Source organism: Pholcus phalangioides, unplaced genomic scaffold (assembly GCF_987345545.1).
Source record: "Pholcus phalangioides strain wild (caught in Gottingen) unplaced genomic scaffold, Ppha-v1.0 ptg000004l_1, whole genome shotgun sequence".
Classification (NCBI taxonomy): domain Eukaryota; kingdom Metazoa; phylum Arthropoda; class Arachnida; order Araneae; family Pholcidae; genus Pholcus; species Pholcus phalangioides.
In genome coordinates, this window is record NW_028301597.1 from 43084631 (window position 1) to 43102888 (window position 18258).

The following is an 18258-nucleotide window of genomic DNA, read 5'->3' on the forward strand; positions in this document are numbered from 1 at the left end:
GTTAAGTGAAACCCGTTTAATGGTCTGCGCCTCTCTTTCATCCGAATAATGCCTTATATCTCTTACAGCCGAATAATTCCTTATGTCTCTTACAGCCGAATAATGCCTTATATCTCTTACAGCCGAATAATGCCTATCTATATGATATCTCTTACAGCCGATAAAGTTATATTTTGAAAGCGTCAATAGTAACTCTATATTTATTACCACCCCTCTTTCACTTACGAATCTTTTTATCCTACCGGTATTCACAAAATAGGAGTTTTACTGAAACATAATTTTGGAAATTGTCCAATTTCTGGGACAGCTCAGAATACATTTTGGTGTCTCAGTTATCAGAAAATGTTATCAGATACTCTCTCTCCACATGCTCTCTATATGATATCATTCCATCCAATTTCTACTACCGCAGTAAGTAGCAAGCGGATCGTATTTTTGAATCATCTCACGTGGGAAGGCGACTCGTTATACATTTCCACTCTCGATTATGATAGCGACGTCATCACCAACATATAACACACACACGCACACACACCTGAGACTACATAAAAACCGCATACACACAGGAAAAGGCGTGTTATTACACAACAGCACACCATCCACTCCTTTATGAAGGCCTCAAGGGTTGGTGAAGAATCCGTGGGAGAAGAAGAAACAATAAAGAAAATGCTGTCCCGTAAAAAAAAAAAATAAAATGAATTATTATTTCTCGTCTGTGAACAAATCACGTTATTTCCGTGACTTTACCTTAAAATTTCGACGGGATTTCTTTCTGTCCCGTTATATTCCATCATAAAATGGCAATTAAACTTGTCCTCGGGACGGATCGTCGAGTAGAAAGTGACATAAATGTGACTTATTGAAACAGAATGCTCAGTTGGGTGTCTTGCATGTCGCAAAAATGGCGTGGTCCAGTTCAAAAGTGCGGTTTTCTTCTCGTTTTTATATTTTCGTTTGTTTTTTCTTGCCTTGGTTCTCGAAAAACCCTGTCTGTCATTCACTTTTAATGTTATAATAACCCTTCTTCTCCTTTTTGGTTTTTTTACGGAAAAATATATTTATATATGGAAGAGTATCTGGGTCCGGTTAAACAGGTTGCAATGGATGAAGAAACGGAATATAAATACGCATGTATAAGTTCATCGTAATAGCGGATGTGAAGATATGACAGATGTTATCTATATTGGATTTTATTTTATATTATTAAGGCCAGACGAATATAATTCTTTCGGCTGAGGTTAATTAACTCGATTTCGTAGTGGGAAGAGGTTCATTTATAGGAATACGTTTCTGTAGATATTTTTGTGATTTCTCAGGCAAAATAAAACCTCAAATAATTTTAATTATTTCCAATGGATTTTGGTTGTCAGATATTTGAGAAATTCTGAATTTGAAGTTAATTAAAATTTTTTGAATGTATAGTCACTTGAAAATGTTAAATTTACAATAATTTTAGATTTAAAAACGCTTAGAAAGTATGTTAATATATCCATGTTTCTATCATGTTTGATACCTAATTATCATTGCAAGTAGGGTGATTTTAGCGGTTTTGGTGCACAATAGGACTGCGCATTTGCTGCGCATCAAACAATAGGGCTCCCCACTTGCTGCGCATCAAACAATAGGGCTCCCCACTTGCTGCGCATCAAACAAATGGGTGCTTCGCACTTGTTGAGGCTCGCTAGATGGCGCTTCCTATGACGTCATTCCTAAATTATCGTTCTTGCCTATGATGTCATTCCCAAATTATCGTTTTTCAGGGGGGTCATTCCTAAATTAAACTTTATTTCCCAAGTGATGATTTTTTTCAGGGAACATTCCTAAATTAAACTTTTGAATTCATTTTCTGACTTAGAAAAAATTTGCTCCTAAATTAAACTTTATTTCCTGACTTGTTTTTTTTTTTTTGGAGGGATGCTCCTAAATTTTTTTTTTTCCATCCCAAGTGATGAGATTATTTCAAAGAGGGGTCATTCCTAAATTAATCTTTTCTTCCACAAATTATTGTTTTTTTACTGACTTAGTTATTTTTCTAATGATTTTTTTTTTCATTCCTAAATTAAACTTTTGAATTCATTTTCTGACTTAGAAAAAATTTGCTCCTAAATTAAACTTTATTTTCTGACTTGGTTTTTTTTTTTTTCTCAACACCCTGGGAAATTTAAAGTTCATTACCGTTCTTTCAACTCTTTCCCAAATTATCGTTTATTTTCTGACTTCCCAAGTGATGAGATTATTTCAAAGAGGGGTCATTCCTAAATTAAACTTTATTTTCTGACTTTGTTATTTTTTGGAGGGATGCATTTTCTAACTTAATTTTTTTCTATCCCAAGATTTTCCCATAACGTCACTTCGAAGATATCACCAAAGAGAAGGATCTTTCCCAAATTATCGTTTAATTTCAGACTTTTTTTTTTTTTCTAACTTGGGGATCTTTCCTACATTAAACTTTATTTTCTGATGATTTTTTCATTCCTAAATTAAACTTTATTTTCTAAACTAAACAAAGATGAATCGTTTCATTAATTTTAAAATAAAATTTTTTTCAAGTCACAAATAAACTTTTGTATGTCCAAGCTGAAAAGTAAAAATAAACCAAAGGAGCAATAAAATACAAAGTCATTTTATATGATTTTCATTTATTTCAAATAAATTTCTTCTATCTTAGATTTCAAAACATCAAAATCAATCGCATTAAAACATTTTTCCGCTACATCGTAATTTTCCGCCAGAGTTTTAGCGACTTCGCGAAAGTCAATCAGGGTTAAAGCATGATCAAAATATTTATAAAACATTAAATTATCATTCAACTGCAGACATTCATGACCCAACTGATTAGCATATCCCATGGAACACCCATGGCAGTCAACAATTTTTTCGATGCTAGCAAAAAGTTTTTCACTCACCAATTTAGCCAAAATGTCGGTGATATCCATAGAACTCGTTCCTTTAGTTTGGTTTTCGCGCACACACACTTTCAGATAGTCCAAGCAGAGCGTTTTCTGCACGAGCTCACTGATCACGGTATGAAGTGGTTTATCATCCTCGCTCCAGAAGAGTGCCTCGATTGCCTGGAAAGTCATTTTGAGGGGGTTTTCGGAGCACTTGAAAATTTTGTTGTCCCCGCGATGTAGAGTTTGAATTAGCACATCATCACCGCTGTAGTCCACGATCAGGTTCTCCGACACTAGGAAAGTTCTATCAACGCGTTGCAGCATAGTACGACGAGAGAATTCGGTTCTCAAACATTCCCACACGTACGGCGAAAGAGTCACTCCATTTTTAGCTGGGTGCATGAGTCCATCGCCTTCGAAAAATTCTCGAATATGTACGCGCACTTCACCACTGAAGATCACGACGCTGACGAAAAAGTTCTCCTTCACGTGAAAGATGTTGGGAGGCGGCGCTTCCTTATTGAATCCACTGCTGCGAGATCTCTTAGCCGATGGTGGTTGAGTGTTCGGTGATGGGCGCTTGTTACTCGAAACCATTTTCCGGAACGTCAGGCTGAGTCGGACGTCTTTTACTTTTGGGTCTTTAGGTATCGCGTGACGCCACAGCTGGTTGGTTGGAGGTAGCATCGTCAGCAGGCTGTTGTGTTCCAGGATTCGGTCCACGGATTGGTGCCCCCGTCGAGAGAACACGAGCTTTCTTTCAGCGCCCAGGGAGAGGCAAGCGATGGGGTAATCTTTGACGAGCTGTGATTCGTCATCGGAATGCGGGGAGATGCTCTTGGTTCCATCAGAGTATCGGTTGACGACAACAAAGTTGTAGTCATGGCCTGAGATGCTCTCGACCACGGCTTTCAAATCCAAGAGGAGAGGTGTCCACGGTTGGGCCTGGAGGGTCATTCCGGAAAAGGTGTAGTGTAGGCCAGCGTCACCATACCCAGCATGCTGTCTGGGCATCGGATAAGTCTTGTCGCCAAACTTGAAGACGCATTCCTCTGCTGGACGGTACACGATTTCAGATTCGAGCTGGTGTAGTATCGCAACGGAAGTATCCAGTACGTTCCGAGCGTATTCATAGCGGAGGCTTTCCATCTGTCTAAATGAAAACAACGCATACAGTCTCTCTCCGCAACTCTCAAGATGAAAAAAAAAAAAATTGCGAAATATATATTTTAACAGAAGTTTTTTTTTTTTTTAAGTTTTTTAAATTTTTATTATTATTATTATTTTACAAAATTAAATTTTTATGCATCTAACCATTCAGCGCATGCTACGACCTTGCTTCTTGCGCAATGCCCTTTTTGCAGAGGGTGAAACCCGCAAGAAGTCAAGGATTTTGGGAAGTTTAAGACTTTCACTGTCTCCAGGTTGAATCGTTGCTCTAGAAATTTTTTTTTTTGCCTGCAGTTCACATAAATGCAACTATATCTGTTATTAACAGTGGTGAGATGAATTTTCATTAAATTATAATCGAAAAGCCCTTCCCCCCATCTAATATTAAGAAGATTTCTGCTAACCCAGAGCATTTGTGGGAAATCTTCTTCGGATAGCTCCTTGCTAGAGAATGGCGGCTTGTAGAGAGAGTGATATACTCTCCCTGTGCTTAAATCAAAGCAAGCCATTTCCTTAACAACATATATCCCACTTTTAAGCAAGAATCCCTCAAAATCTAACACGCAAGAAGCCATAGAAAAAAAAAATCTTACCAAGTTGCGGAGAGAGAAGTGTATCCAAGCGAGCGAGAGAACTAAGTTAAGGAATTGTGTCTGTCCCGCAGTTTATATACTGCAGTTGCAGTTGATAAGCATAAGTATAGGAATATACTGTGAATCTCAAAGTGCACCCAGTAGCATCACTATCTCATTCACGTGAATCACTAATACAATATATTCATGTGAGCATGCATCACTGATACAGTACCAATATCTAATGATACACTATCCAATGTTACATGAATCACTGATAATGATGTGAGTAGCATCACTATCTCATTCACGTGAATCACTGATACAATATATTCATGTGAGCATGCATCACTGATACAGTACCAATATCTAACGATACACTATCCAATGTTACATAAATCACTGATAATGATATTGACGTGAGTATGCATCACTCGCGTTGCTTCGATTATTCTGCACGCGACACTGATAACTATATGAGTACTGTCTGCCCGAGTAATGACGCATAGCACACGAGACTCGTTATCGCTTCCTAACCCTTTATCTCATTAAAAGTATCATCTTCTTTGCAGATCCTCTCACTTCGTTTTTGAGTTTTGTCCAGACAGCATCAAGTTTTTTAGCTTTCGCTTCGTACGTTCGCGCAATGGCTAGTTTTATCGATTTCGGTATAAGTAAAGAAGAATTAGTTAGATTGTTGGAAAATGACGATAATTTCGTCAATGAATGTCTCAACGAGGATTTAGTTAGTGATCGCGATATAAAATTAATGATTGAGGATGAGGAGAATTTCATCCAGCAATGCCTGAAGCGTCCTGCGCCAGTAGAAGCTGGACCAAGTGGATATGCTCCGTCAGAGAAGAAGAAGAAAGAGGTTAGTTGTTTTTTTAAATTATCGCGCGTTAAATTTTATTCCAAATTAATTTTCAGGAGTAAATTTTATTTCGAGTTGAATTTATTTCATGTAAGGTATTTAAACTCATTTATTTAATGGTAGAGCTGCGAAACATCTGGGAATTTCATTACAAGTTAAATTTTATTTCGAGTTAAATTTAATTTCAAATCAAATTTATTTATGTCGCGAGTTAAATTTTCATTCATCGAAAAAAAAATTATTCAGTTGTATTTCATGTCGCGAAACAATTTCTCAGGCGTAAATTTATTTCAAGTTAAATTTATTTCATGTAAGGTATTTAAACTTTATTTAATGGTAGAGCTGCGAAACATCTGGGAATTTCATTACAAGTTAAATTTTATTCCGAGTTAAATTTAATTTCAAATCAAATTTATTTATGTCGCGAGTTAAATTTTCATTCATCGAAAAAAAAATTATTCAGTTGTATTTCATGTCGCGAAACAATTTCTCAGGCGTAAATTTATTTCAAGTTAAATTTATTTCATGTAAGGTATTTAAACTTTATTTAATGGTAGAGCTGCGAAACATCTGGGAATTTCATGTCGCGAAACAATTTCAAAACGACACAAGAATTCAAATAGAAATTTTTTTATTCAATTGTACATCAGCAGACTCGTGAATCAATTTATACATTTGCGCACTGGTGAGATTAACGGCTTTCGTAGTGGGCGCATTTCCGCTAAAATAGCGTATATCGTAGGTTTTATTACAATACGTGAGAAAAATATTTCCTCCCAGCGGAAGAGAGGAATTACATCTTTCAAAGTCCATTTGATTTTTATATGTTGTTGCTATAAGAGTAAATAATATAACAATCAGTATCGTGAATATGGCGAACATTCTCTTGTGTCTTATCAGTTCTCCATTACTCTCCAATTCGTAGGACCAGCAGCTCGGTAAATCGAATGACGGTACATCCGTTTTCCATGCGATACCCTGCTTTCTATTGTTTTGATCGTAGATCACGGCTTCCACTGTTGTTGGCATTTCAAAGCTCTAACCAAATATGTTTCAAAAATGGGTTTTTTATATAATCTCTCGGAGCTCCGGTTTCTTCTAGCGCTTTCAGGAAAATTTCTTGACCCACCACGGGTGATTTTCTCCGACCGACCACACTTGATATCAAATCGCGAATGTCGCTTCCTTTGACGAGCCTGCTCTTATAAACGATCGAGCCGTTAGAATTAATTTTTAATATGTTCGGATGCTTATTTATATGCGTGATAATTTTTTCTGAGTGCCCTCTTTGCGATTTCGGGATAGAAATCAGAGCTATTGGTAATTCGTCAACTTTCTTCTCTTCTTGAATTTTCGGTGGATTATTCTCGGCTACGTTGATTCTCTTGTTCAGCAGATTCTGATAGAGTTTAATTTTTATAGCTTCGGGCTCCTTGCTTCGCAGTATTTTCAACATCTCGTTGTCCAACTCAGAAAGCTGCTCTTTTGTGGTCACATGACGCGATAACAATTGTTCTGGAACCAGAGCGAATTTCTGTGCGTGCTCCATTATCTCGTGAACAAAGTGGCGAGGGTTTGTATAGCGGCAGGGATTAACTGGAACAAGAAACCTCCTTTCTGAATCAGCACGCGCTTTTTCTCGTATAGCGGCGTCTTTTTGCAGGCGAGTTTGCGAAGTGTATTTCTGTGCCTTTTCAGTTTATTTTTCTGTTTTGAGGATAACGGTATGACACCCTTCAAAATATTGAGTGAGCACTCGCAGACTGTCTTTAATGCTGATTTCGGTAATTTCTTCAACAAATCCTTACGTTTATTCCTCGGACAGGCAGAGAGTAGACGAAGCACTTGTTGCTTCTCCAATGCCATACTTTAAAATAACGATGTTTTTATTCCAACCATATGCTATATGCTATAGCCTTCTTCAGCGCGCAGTGCTTTATCATGTTTTCGTGGAGAAAACAGTTCGCGCTCACTTCTGGCAAGTCCACAATGTTGGGGCAGAGAATCGCATCTAGATTATAAACTTTTAACCCGTACTGCTGCAGTAGCATCCGACACTTGTCGTGGCCTTTCGTATACAATACGACTTTTGATAATCGCTGCAAATGTTGCTCCAGCATTTCAAAAGGTACATCACCCGCCGACCACGATATTTCGTGTATGTTGTTGGTGACGTAGAGACATTGGTGTCTATCTCTAGGAGATAATTCCGAAAACTTTTTGGGCGGTTTATATACATAGTGAAAATTTTCTCTCGAATGCATGAAACACCACGCCAACTCCTTGATTATGAATGTTCTATCCGACAGCTGGAAACCCTCGACCTCTATCACAGCCGTCATGTTCGAAAATGGAAAGTTTCATTTCCTGGGTTTATAGATATATTGCGTCTGCCCAGGTAACACGTTAGTGCGCAGGCGCATTTCCTCCTCCGTCTCGGGTCGTAAATCAACCATTAAATACGAATACGGTTTTTTCGTGCTATCCTCGAACACCTCGTTGAAAAATTTGATTTTATTGGGAAACAGCTGACGTCCCAGGTGGGTCACCTGACTGACATCTCTTCTATTTTTGAATAGAAACATATATTGCGCGTTCAGAGAAACGTTTCTCATTTCCCGCCCCTGGTGAAACACGTTCTGCACTATGAAAATCACGGTCAATTTTCTGTGGTGACTGTACTTTGTGAAAAGGTTTGCTAATTTTTTCTCGCCCGATAGCTCGTTCATGAGGTCATCTAAAATCACCAAGCTGTCTTCTTCCACGCTTTCGAAATTGCTCCCCTCTCGAAACTCAACGTAGTCTTCCATATCTTCGAACAAAGTCTGATATTCGCCGTAAAACCATATAACTCGTTTCGGACGAGGCTCTCGAAACATTTCGTTTCTGTGTTTTAATAGTTCTCTGAGAAAATATGTTTTTCCCGAACCGGTGGGTCCGGCAATGAGCACGGTGCTCGGATGTGTCAGCTTGAAAGGTTCCATAGTAAATGACAAATGAATGAATTTTTTTTCTCTTTTATTTAACAGAAAAATTTTTCTTTACAAAGCTTGCTACGCGCATATCGTTTTGCATATTAAAACGCGATACAATATTATTCATACTTTTGCCGATACATCGAGAATAGATAAAAAAAATCACATAGTGACCGCACACGGTTGTCTTATCTGATTGTAACATGACGTCATTATAGTCGACGCGCGAGTAGCGTCGTAGAAATCTGTTTATGTGTCCCTTCTTGAAATAGGTGGGCGGGTTCCCGTAAGAGTCGAAGAAATCAGCTCTCGCTTCGTTTTCGATGTAAATAGCCAACCAGTGCGTTCCGGGTTCATTCTCTCTGTCCGTGTTCACAACCAGTGCAGCGGGATAAGCGATCACATTTTCGGGTAAATTGTCACTCGCAAAAACACCTAGGAAAGCCTTTCGAGTGTGGGGGTGTGTCGAGAGGGCGTGCTCTATCTGTTTAGTGTTCATCCCGCAAAGTCACACAAGACGCTTCTGGACTTTGTTATTTCCACCAACGATTCGAATTCGGCAAATATGATAACCGACACGGTCTTGGTCAAGGCTGAGGAAAACTTGAGTTCCACTCGCAGATTACCCTGCTTTTGTAGGTGCACGTGTCCGCAGTCACTCATGTCGGGTATCAGGTTGAAGGCGAAGAGGCTGTAACCGCCGGCTTCATATTCTTCTCTGCTCACGTCACATCCTTTATCTTCTCCGGGCCTTCCGGTGCCCACGAAGAGTGTGTTGTAGGCTCTGATGACGTGTCTGTTCCTAAAGTCTGGTTGTAGCGACGTGTGGGGGACGGGTCTTCCATCGATAGAAACAGAAACAAAGTTGACGTTGTTGTGCTTGAAGTCGAAGGGGTTCAAACCGAACGTTCCGTTGAATGCTTCCGTGTCCACCATGCCCATAACCAATCGCTTAGGCATGACACCCAGAAATACGTTATCTTGCACGAAACTCATGCTTCCCATGGATATCGAATAGACCTTGCATATCACGCGGTTAATGCAATATTTGGCTGTTGTTTTCTCGAGCGCCATGGCATGCGCTACAGCCACAGCAGGATTCATTCTTACTTTACGCACAAAAATACTCGCTTGCTCGATAACCACGTCGCAACCCTGAGCAGCAGTGATCAGAAAGAACTCGGGTTTCGATCGAACCAGTCTCATCTTCAAGTCCACGAGAGAGAGCATCAGCTTCGGTTGATAGAATATGTCGACGTGAGGCACGCCCATCATTTCAAAAGAATTTTCCGCGAGTTTAGCTCTCTTCTTGGCCCCTTCGTTCTTGGTGAGGTCAGACATGTGACCTGCAGTGTCCTTGTAGTAGCCCTCGGCTGTCAGGGGTCCTCTCTTTGCATCCGATCCGTAGTTAAGCAGTGTTTCCAGGTAAGCTCGATACGGATAAGTGTGTGATGAGTTTGTGAGCGTTCTTCCATTCAACGTGACGTCAATCTGAGAGAAAAGGGTATGCAAGAAATTATTCGCCGTCGATACGGCTTCGGCGGTTTCTGGTTTTGTCACCTTTACTCTGACATACAGCTGAGTGGCAGAAAGGTCTATGTATTCTTCGGCACTACCGGCCACGTGAAATTCGATGGGGGCCCCCGAATCACGCACTTGAGATATGGGATGGTACTGGACCCATTCGGCTGATTCTATAGAGGTTTCCGTGGGTGGCACCGTGAACAGATCGGCTTCGCTTTTCAAACATTCATGAGAATTTTCGTGGATTAAAGCCATCGCTGAATATATCGGATGTCGACAGCTTTCTAGCTCTCTTCTTACTGACGGTTTTCTTGACGAGTCTCTTCCTTTTATTCTTTCCTCCGAGCATGGATTTGATTTTATTGGCCCCCTTATCCGTGAGAGACCTTCCGGCTTCCTTGGCACGATCGCGAGCTGCGATCTTTGCGTCTTTTCCTTGAACGATGTCGTTGGCGAAATCCACACCAGAGCGCAACAGTTGAGAACCGACTGCCTTGGCACCGCGTTTCAACAGGGGCACGGCCGATCTGAAGAGAGAGCTGAATATAGATCCGAGGCCATAACCTCTTTGCAGAGCGCTACCCTGATAATATCCGAGTCCGTTTCCAGCCTGAGCGAGATAATAATCGTTGATGCTGTGGGCACAGCTCCGGTACGGTTTATAATGCATGTCGCAGTCTAAAGTGTAGTTTCACTATCACCTTTCCACGTTGAAATGTGAAAAACTTGCCCATGTGCGTCCTTAAATACATGTGAACGATGTCGAAACTCTTTCTGGCCAGCGGCACGTAATGGGCGCGTTCGAAAGACACGCTGACGATATCCCCGTCCTGACCGCTAGTTTTCACGATTCTCAGTAGCGGGGCGTAGGTGTTACCCACGACCTGAGGTTCGACCAGGTTGCAGTACACGTACAAGAGATGAAAGTCTAATTTAGGATCGGCTGTGAAAGGACCCTCGACTATGGTCGGACCCTCTATCAGGCCGGGTTCGAAACCCAGGTTTTCGGCTATACCGTGTCTGAGACTGAGCTTGGTGTCTTTCTTGAGGTTCACCTTAACTTTTTTCGTGATTTTATTGTACGTCACACCAATCTTGTCTTGAAAATTTTGAGTGGATATGGCTTTGATCAGTTCGGGGGTCGTCTCGTAGAAACCCGGGGCTATGCGACCGGTCTTCATTATCTTGTTTCCGACATCGAATTCGAAAGTGTTTGTCTCTTGAGTGATGTTGTGGAATGAATGGGGATAAATTATCTCCGACAGTGCGACTTCCATCTCGGATTCGAATTCCAGGGTGTTTGGAAGTTTAACCACGAAACTCGAGAGCGTGTTGTCGGGAAAAAAGTCTCTGGAAGCATCGCTGGGTAGAGTGAGATAGAAAGAAGCCATCTCTGAAATGACAGATGCGCGCACTGTTTCCGGGTTTTTATAGGACCACCCACGCGTTGAATTTTTTCGGATACCCCCGAAATTTCACGAGGTATTGAATAATTCCTTTTCTTCTCCTCTTCTTTAAAACTTTTTCAATCGGAAATTTTTCTCCCATCTTTACACCTACCATCTCTTCAGCGTAGAATGTGCCCTTGATTTCTTCCCCCATCAGGTCCTCGAGCTTGTAAACGGGAATTTCCCTTTTCACGCACTCGGTCACCACGAATATCTCTTCGGTGAAATTAGAATCGTACCCCCTCTCGAAGGTGTGTTTTGATCTTGTGATGCGCACGTGATCACCCACTTTAAACTTGCAATCTTGTTTCTTGGGTGTATCCCCATAGAGATTGTTCCACACCTCCGGCTCGTTTCCGGGGTTCACGTCCACGGGCCTCATTTTTATAGACCTGTGATACCTGTGATTGTAACTCCACACGAGGTCTTCGATCATGTCGATGTAGCGATACGTGTTCTTGGCAGTGAAGTACTTGTACATCCAGTTTCTGAGAGACCTGTTCCATCTTTCCACCACGCTGGCCTTTATCTGTTCGTTCTCCGTAGTGAAAAACTTTACACCTTGACGCTTGAGGTAGCGCTGGACTGGTGACGCTATAAATTCGCGCCCCTTATCGCTCTGTAGCGCCACTGGTTGACGTTGTTGAAAGATGCTTTCTAAAGCTTTGGCCACGCTGTCACCGGTTTTCCTTTTGAGAGGCACGACGAAACCGTACTTGGAAAAGACGTCGATGCACGTTAAAAGATAGTTGTAACCATCGTTGTGAATTGCTAGATTACGCATGTCCACCAAGTCGATTTGAAATTGACTGTTTAGACCGGCCACTATTGTTTTGTTGCGGGGAAACACTTTTTTAATGGATCTGTGTAACGTGTACGCTCTCTCGCCAGCCAACCAATCTCTGATTTCTTTTTTCTTTGATGACTTGAGCACGCGCTTGAGGGCGGATACGCCACCGAAACTAGCGGGAAGACGTGGGTTTCTATACCTCTCATCCATTGCTTGTGTTAGACTTACGTGTCCTACATTCCCTTTTTATTTGTTTTTCAGGAGCGACACCTATGCGAGACGTGCGGCAAGGAGTTTTCCTTGCGTAGGAATCTGAATCAGCACAGGCTAACGCATGGCGAGCGTCGCCACAAGTGTTTGGTGTGCGATGCAGCGTTTCACCGCAAGAGCGATTTGATGCGCCACCAGCGTGCCATGGGGCATGGTGCGCCACCCCAGCATGGTGTGCCCCCACAGTGGGCACAAGGAGCACCACCACAGAGGCCATCACCGAGCCATCACCGAGCAGGACCACCCCAGCATGATGCGTCCCCACAGTGGGCGCAAGGAGGAGCACCACCACAGCGGCCATCACCGAGCCATGGGGCACAGCAGCAGCTTGGAGCACCCCAAGGAGGAGCACAGCTAGGAGGAGGAGGGCAAGTCAGGCGCGCACTCGACATGTTGTCGACGCACGAATTGATCCCCACCCCAGACACCGAAATGGATATGACCACCTTCCTCGACAGCGTGAGAGAGGAGTTGACGCGGCTGTTGAGGGAGGACATGACCACCCACAGGTCCCTTAAATGGAACATCGTCGCGACTGCTGTTTTTTCCAGGAAAGGAAGTGACGGCGAGGACGAGTTCTGCAACGGGTATCTTCGAAGTAAAATGCTCACCACTTTAACCGCCGACCAGATAGAAGAGCACCTACAAATAGCCTTCGTAAAGGTAAAGCAGGCGACAGAGGATTTTGAAGGCAGCGGAAGTGGTTGGGTGCTCGAGCGCGTGCTCTTGCTTGAGCTAAACACGGCGCAATACCAACCACTAGCGGCCGCCACTTATATTCCGCTGCCAAAGGGGGTAGCCAGCAGAAGAGCAGTGGTAAATGTAAAGAACGATGATGAGAAATGCTTTCTCTGGTGTGTGTTGGCTGCCCTACACCCGGTGAAGCAAAACCCCGAAAGGGTGTTCAACTATATTCAGTATGAGAATGAATTGAATACCAGTGAATTAGTATACCCGGTGACACTTAAACAAATCCCACGGTTCGAAGCTGCGAATTCAGTGCGCATTAACGTCTTTGGGTTGGAGGGGGGAGAAGTCTTTCCTCTCAGGATTAGTGAGGTGGTGTCTGGTACACCAATCAACCTCTTGTTCATCAGCAACGAGACAACGTCGCACTACTGCCTCATCCAAAACATGTCTCGTTTGCTTTCCTACACGACCAAGTATGAAGGTGCATCCCACTTTTGCAATTATTGCTTGCAACGCTTCTCCTCCCTCGAGCAGCTGAATGCGCACGAACCACTTTGCCAGACACACGGTCTGCAACGAGTGACGTATCCCGGTGTAGACGACAACGTGATGTTCTTCAAGAACAACCATTACCAGCTGCACGTTCCATACGTCATATATGCGGACTTTGAGGCGATCTTGGAGAAGGTGGACAGCTGTAAGCCGAACCCGTCTCTCTCTAGCACAACCCAGAAGAGCCTTCACCGCCCCTGTGGATTCGCGTATACGGTCGTGGGGCCCGATGGTGTATACGTGAAAGAGCCCACAGTGTACAGGGGTGAAGATTGCGTGGACGTCTTCTTCCGGTGTCTCGTCGAAGAAGAACGAGTGGTTATGGGCAAGCTCGACAACCCGGTGCCTCTGCAGATGACAGCTGAAGATGAAGAGAGATTCGGGAATGCGACCACTTGTATGGTGTGCGACCGCCCACTCGGTGACGACAGGGTTCGTGACCACTGTCACATCACCGGTGGTTTTAGAGCGGCGCTGCATCAGAAGTGCAATCTCCAGCTCAGGTTAAGACGTCACATCCCGGTTATATTTCACAATTTACAAAACTACGACGCTCATTTCCTGATGCAAGGACTTTCCCGGTACCCCGATCGCAGGATCCAGGTGATCGGGAGGAATATGGAGAAATTTATCTCCTTTTCTCTCGGTCGCCTGCGATTCCTGGATTCCAACCAGTTCTTGGCGGCGTCGTTGGATTCGCTCGTGCAAGCGATGAACCCCGGTGACTTCAACAACATGAAGAAATGTTTTGGAGCTACGAGTCATCTTCTTCAACGTAAAGGATGTTATCCGTACGAGTACGTTGACTCGTTTGAGAAGTTCGAAGATCCGGTGCTGCCCCCACGAGAGGCCTTTTACACCTCTCTGGGGGATCAACATATAACCAGTGACGAGTATACATATGCGCATACCGTTTGGAGAGAATTCCGGTGTTCCAACCTCGGTGATTACCACAACCTCTACGTGAAGACTGACGTGCTGCTTCTCGGGGATGTGTTCGAGAGTTTTAGAAAACTCTGCGAAGAAAACTACAAGATCGACCCGGTGCATACGTTCACATCCCCGGGATTGGCCTGGAACGCATGTCTGCGAATGACCGGTGTCAAGCTCGAATTGATCAACGATCCGGACATGCATCTCTTCATGGAGAAAGGTATCCGAGGTGGGGTCTCAGTGATCTCCAAGCGGTATGCGCGAGCCAACAACCCGTTAATACCCGGTTATAACCCCAGTGAACCTACATCATATATCATGTACTATGATGTGAACAACTTATACGGAAAGTGTATGATGGAGCCCCTCCCGGTGAGAGACTTTAGATGGTTGTCCCCCAGTGAACTTGAGAGCATCGATTTTCTCAACATCGATGACAACGCCGTCAAGGGGTATATTTTAGAAGTGGACATGGAATACCCGGTGAAGTTGCACGACGAGCACAATTGTTTCCCCTTGGCGGCAGAAAACATTGAAATTACTGGTGACATGCTCTCTCCATTCATCAGAAGACCCGGTGATAAACCATCCAAAAAGCTCTCACCAAATCTGATGAACAAAACTTCCTACGTCATCCATTACCGGTGCCTGAAGTTATACACGTCGCTGGGGATGAAGCTGACGGGTGTTCGGCGTGCAGTCGAATTCACACAAGAGCCTTGGATACGCCCGTACATAGCGTTCAACACCGAAAAGAGGAAAAATGCCCGGTGCGAATTCGAAAAGGACTTCTATAAGCTCCTCAATAACGCTGTGTACGGGAAATCGCTAGAAAATTTGAGGAAGCACGTCGACATCCGTCTCGCCAACAATCAGAAGAGCTTGAGGAAGCTAATATCATCCCCGGCATTCGAATGCTTCAGGATAATCACCGGTGAGTTAGCCGTCATCAAGATGTTGAAGACGAAAATCCATCTGGACAGGCCCATATATACCGGTGTCACGATTTTGGACCTGTCCAAACACTTGATGGCGGACTTCCATTATAATTTTATGAAGAAAAAGTACGGACCCGGTGTGGAAGTTTTGTTCACAGACACAGATTCATTCCTCTACGAGATAAAAACCGGTGACATTTACAAAGACATGAGGGAGGAGCTCCACAGATTCGACACGTCAAACTATCCCGGTGATCATCCTCTGTTTAGCCTGCAGAATAAAAAAGTGGTGGGCGTCATGAAGGACGAGAACGGCGGCGAACCCGTTGTGGAATTCGTCGGATTAAGATCAAAAATGTACAGCATGGTCACAGCAGTCGCGGAGAAAAAGACCGCCAAAGGGGTCGTTCGTGCGGTTGTTAAAAAACAACTAAAACATCAAGATTATCTGGCTTGCCTCCGCAACAACTCCTCGATCAAAAACACCATGCTAAAAATCTCCTCCAGTAACCACAAACTTCAAACGGTCGCCCTCCGCAAAACGTCGCTGTGCCCTCGCGACGATAAACGCTATATTCTCGGTGATGGCATTAAAACATATGCGTATGGCCACTATGCCATTCGATGAACAGTGCTACATGGACACTGATGTACATATTTTTTCCCATTTATTTTAACATATTTTTCCATTTATTTTGTATATATTTTTTTCCATTTATTTTGTATATATTTTTTTCCATTTATTTTGTATATATATTTTTTCCATTTATTCTTGTATATATATTTTTTCTCATTTATTTTGTGTATCATTAAAATTTAATTTTCTTTATCATCAATGCTTCTGTCATTAATTGAGTTACGTGTGATTTTTTTTTTTCAGCTTGAGTATGATGAAAAGTCAATAACATTTCTTTTTGAGGGAATTTTATTTTACAGCTTGATATGTGAAAAAAAAAGTTTAATTTAGGAATGAAAAAAAAAAATCATTAGAAAAATAACTAAGTCAGTAAAAAAACAATAATTTGTGGAAGAAAAGATTAATTTAGGAATGACCCCTCTTTGAAATAATCTCATCACTTGGGATGGAAAAAAAAAATTTAGGAGCATCCCTCCAAAAAAAAAAAAAACAAGTCAGGAAATAAAGTTTAATTTAGGAGCAAATTTTTTCTAAGTCAGAAAATGAATTCAAAAGTTTAATTTAGGAATGTTCCCTGAAAAAAATCATCACTTGGGAAATAAAGTTTAATTTAGGAATGACCCCCCTGAAAAACGATAATTTGGGAATGACATCATAGGCAAGAACGATAATTTAGGAATGACGTCATAGGAAGCGCCATCTAGCGAGCCTCAACAAGTGCGAAGCACCCATTTGTTTGATGCGCAGCAAGTGGGGAGCCCTATTGTTTGATGCGCAGCAAGTGGGGAGCCCTATTGTTTGATGCGCAGCAAATGCGCAGTCCTATTGTGCACCAAAACCGCTAAAATCACCCTACTATTGCATGATTGCGGGTTTTATGTATATTTTTCAAACTATTTCTAATCAAATATTTATGATTTTTTTCAAAAATATTAAATTTTTGACTACTCAAAAAATATTAAATATATAATCATTTCAAACATGATAAATAACTTTACTTTTATAGTTTCGCTTATAAACTACATGAATTATGTTCTTGTTTCTGTTTTTTATGTATAATGCACTGTATTTATCAATCGTATAACTGTAGTTATCTGCATATTTAAGAAAATATTCGAAATTATTTCGAATGAATTGTCGCGTTTACAAAATGAGTTCAAAAATATTAAATTTATTATTATTTCATAAATCATAAACTTGTATTTATTTAAAAAAATATAAATTTATAATGATTTCAAAAATTATAAATTTATTATTTCTAAAATTTGAAATTTATTCATGATATATTTATAATTGATTTGAGGACAAATCATGGAACAGGCTGGCTTGGGTCGAATTTTCCAAAGAGCTGGGGGGGGGGGGAAGCCAGGTTCAACTGATATACGCGAAGGGTCTCTTCTTTTCTATGAAAATTTTGATTATGTTTACATAAATTATATTTATTGTTCAAATGTTATAAATTTATAATTATTTCAAGAATTTTGAATGTTAAAATATTAAATCTGTACATTTGATTTTTAGTTACGCTTAGAAATTGCGTTAAAATATATATTCTCATTTTTCAATCATATTTTAAACAATTATTAAAGCGCCATTGTAATCATATGTTTACTATATATATATATATCTATATATATATATATATAATTTTTATATATTAGAAAATAGTTATTTAATTACTTTCAAAACTAATGTTGAAAATTATCCCCGTTTTTTGGCATAAATGTATCAAATTATCAATGCATAACTAAAGTTATATTTATTTACATTTACAGCAACTTATAAATTAATGCTGTACTGTACTATAAAATGAACATGATATTTTTTTAAAAAAGGTATGAAATTAATGTGTTGTAGTTTTTCTCGAAGAATACGTGCAGCTATAAAATAAAATAAAAACCCATAGTTATAATACTAATTACTGAGAAATAGTTAATATACATTATATAATTGATATAAATTTCAAATTCTGTCATATTTCTGGATCATCA

The 18258-nt window shown here is 41.2% G+C and overlaps 3 protein-coding genes across 3 annotated transcripts in view; 1 reads left to right on the forward strand and 2 right to left on the reverse strand.

The window, feature by feature from the left end:
* The window catches only part of LOC149087628 (integrin alpha-PS1-like), a 153362-nt gene that overhangs the window by 54349 nt on the left and 80755 nt on the right, over nucleotides 1–18258 (reverse strand). The gene's annotated exons all lie outside the window — the stretch shown is intronic.
* Nucleotides 2563–4750, reverse strand: LOC149087629 (uncharacterized). Its single transcript, XM_089231546.1, has 2 exons — nucleotides 4658–4750; nucleotides 2563–4047 (listed from the first exon to the last, which is right to left on the reverse strand). The coding sequence occupies exon 2, from the start codon at nucleotides 4041–4043 to the stop codon at nucleotides 2640–2642; it is 1404 nt and encodes a 467-aa protein (XP_089087672.1). The 5' UTR covers nucleotides 4044–4047; nucleotides 4658–4750; the 3' UTR covers nucleotides 2563–2639.
* Nucleotides 5230–16462, forward strand: LOC149087630 (uncharacterized). The gene is made up of 2 exons (XM_089231544.1): nucleotides 5230–5510; nucleotides 12509–16462. Exons 1-2 carry the CDS (start codon nucleotides 5283–5285, stop codon nucleotides 16256–16258), a joined length of 3978 nt encoding a protein of 1325 aa, XP_089087670.1. The 5' UTR covers nucleotides 5230–5282; the 3' UTR covers nucleotides 16259–16462.

What these genes read in the sequence shown, in the direction of transcription:
- LOC149087630 (XM_089231544.1), top strand. Translation starts at nt 5,283, where the DNA reads ATGGCTAGTTTTATCGATTTCGGTATAAGTAAAGAAGAATTAGTTAGA. An exon ending in CAGAGAAGAAGAAGAAAGAG is followed by an intron (nt 5,511 to 12,508) that starts GTTAGTTGTTTT and finishes TTTGTTTTTCAG; the next exon opens with GAGCGACACCTATGCGAGAC.
- LOC149087629 (XM_089231546.1), bottom strand. Translation starts at nt 4,043, where the DNA reads ATGGAAAGCCTCCGCTATGAATACGCTCGGAACGTACTGGATACTTCC.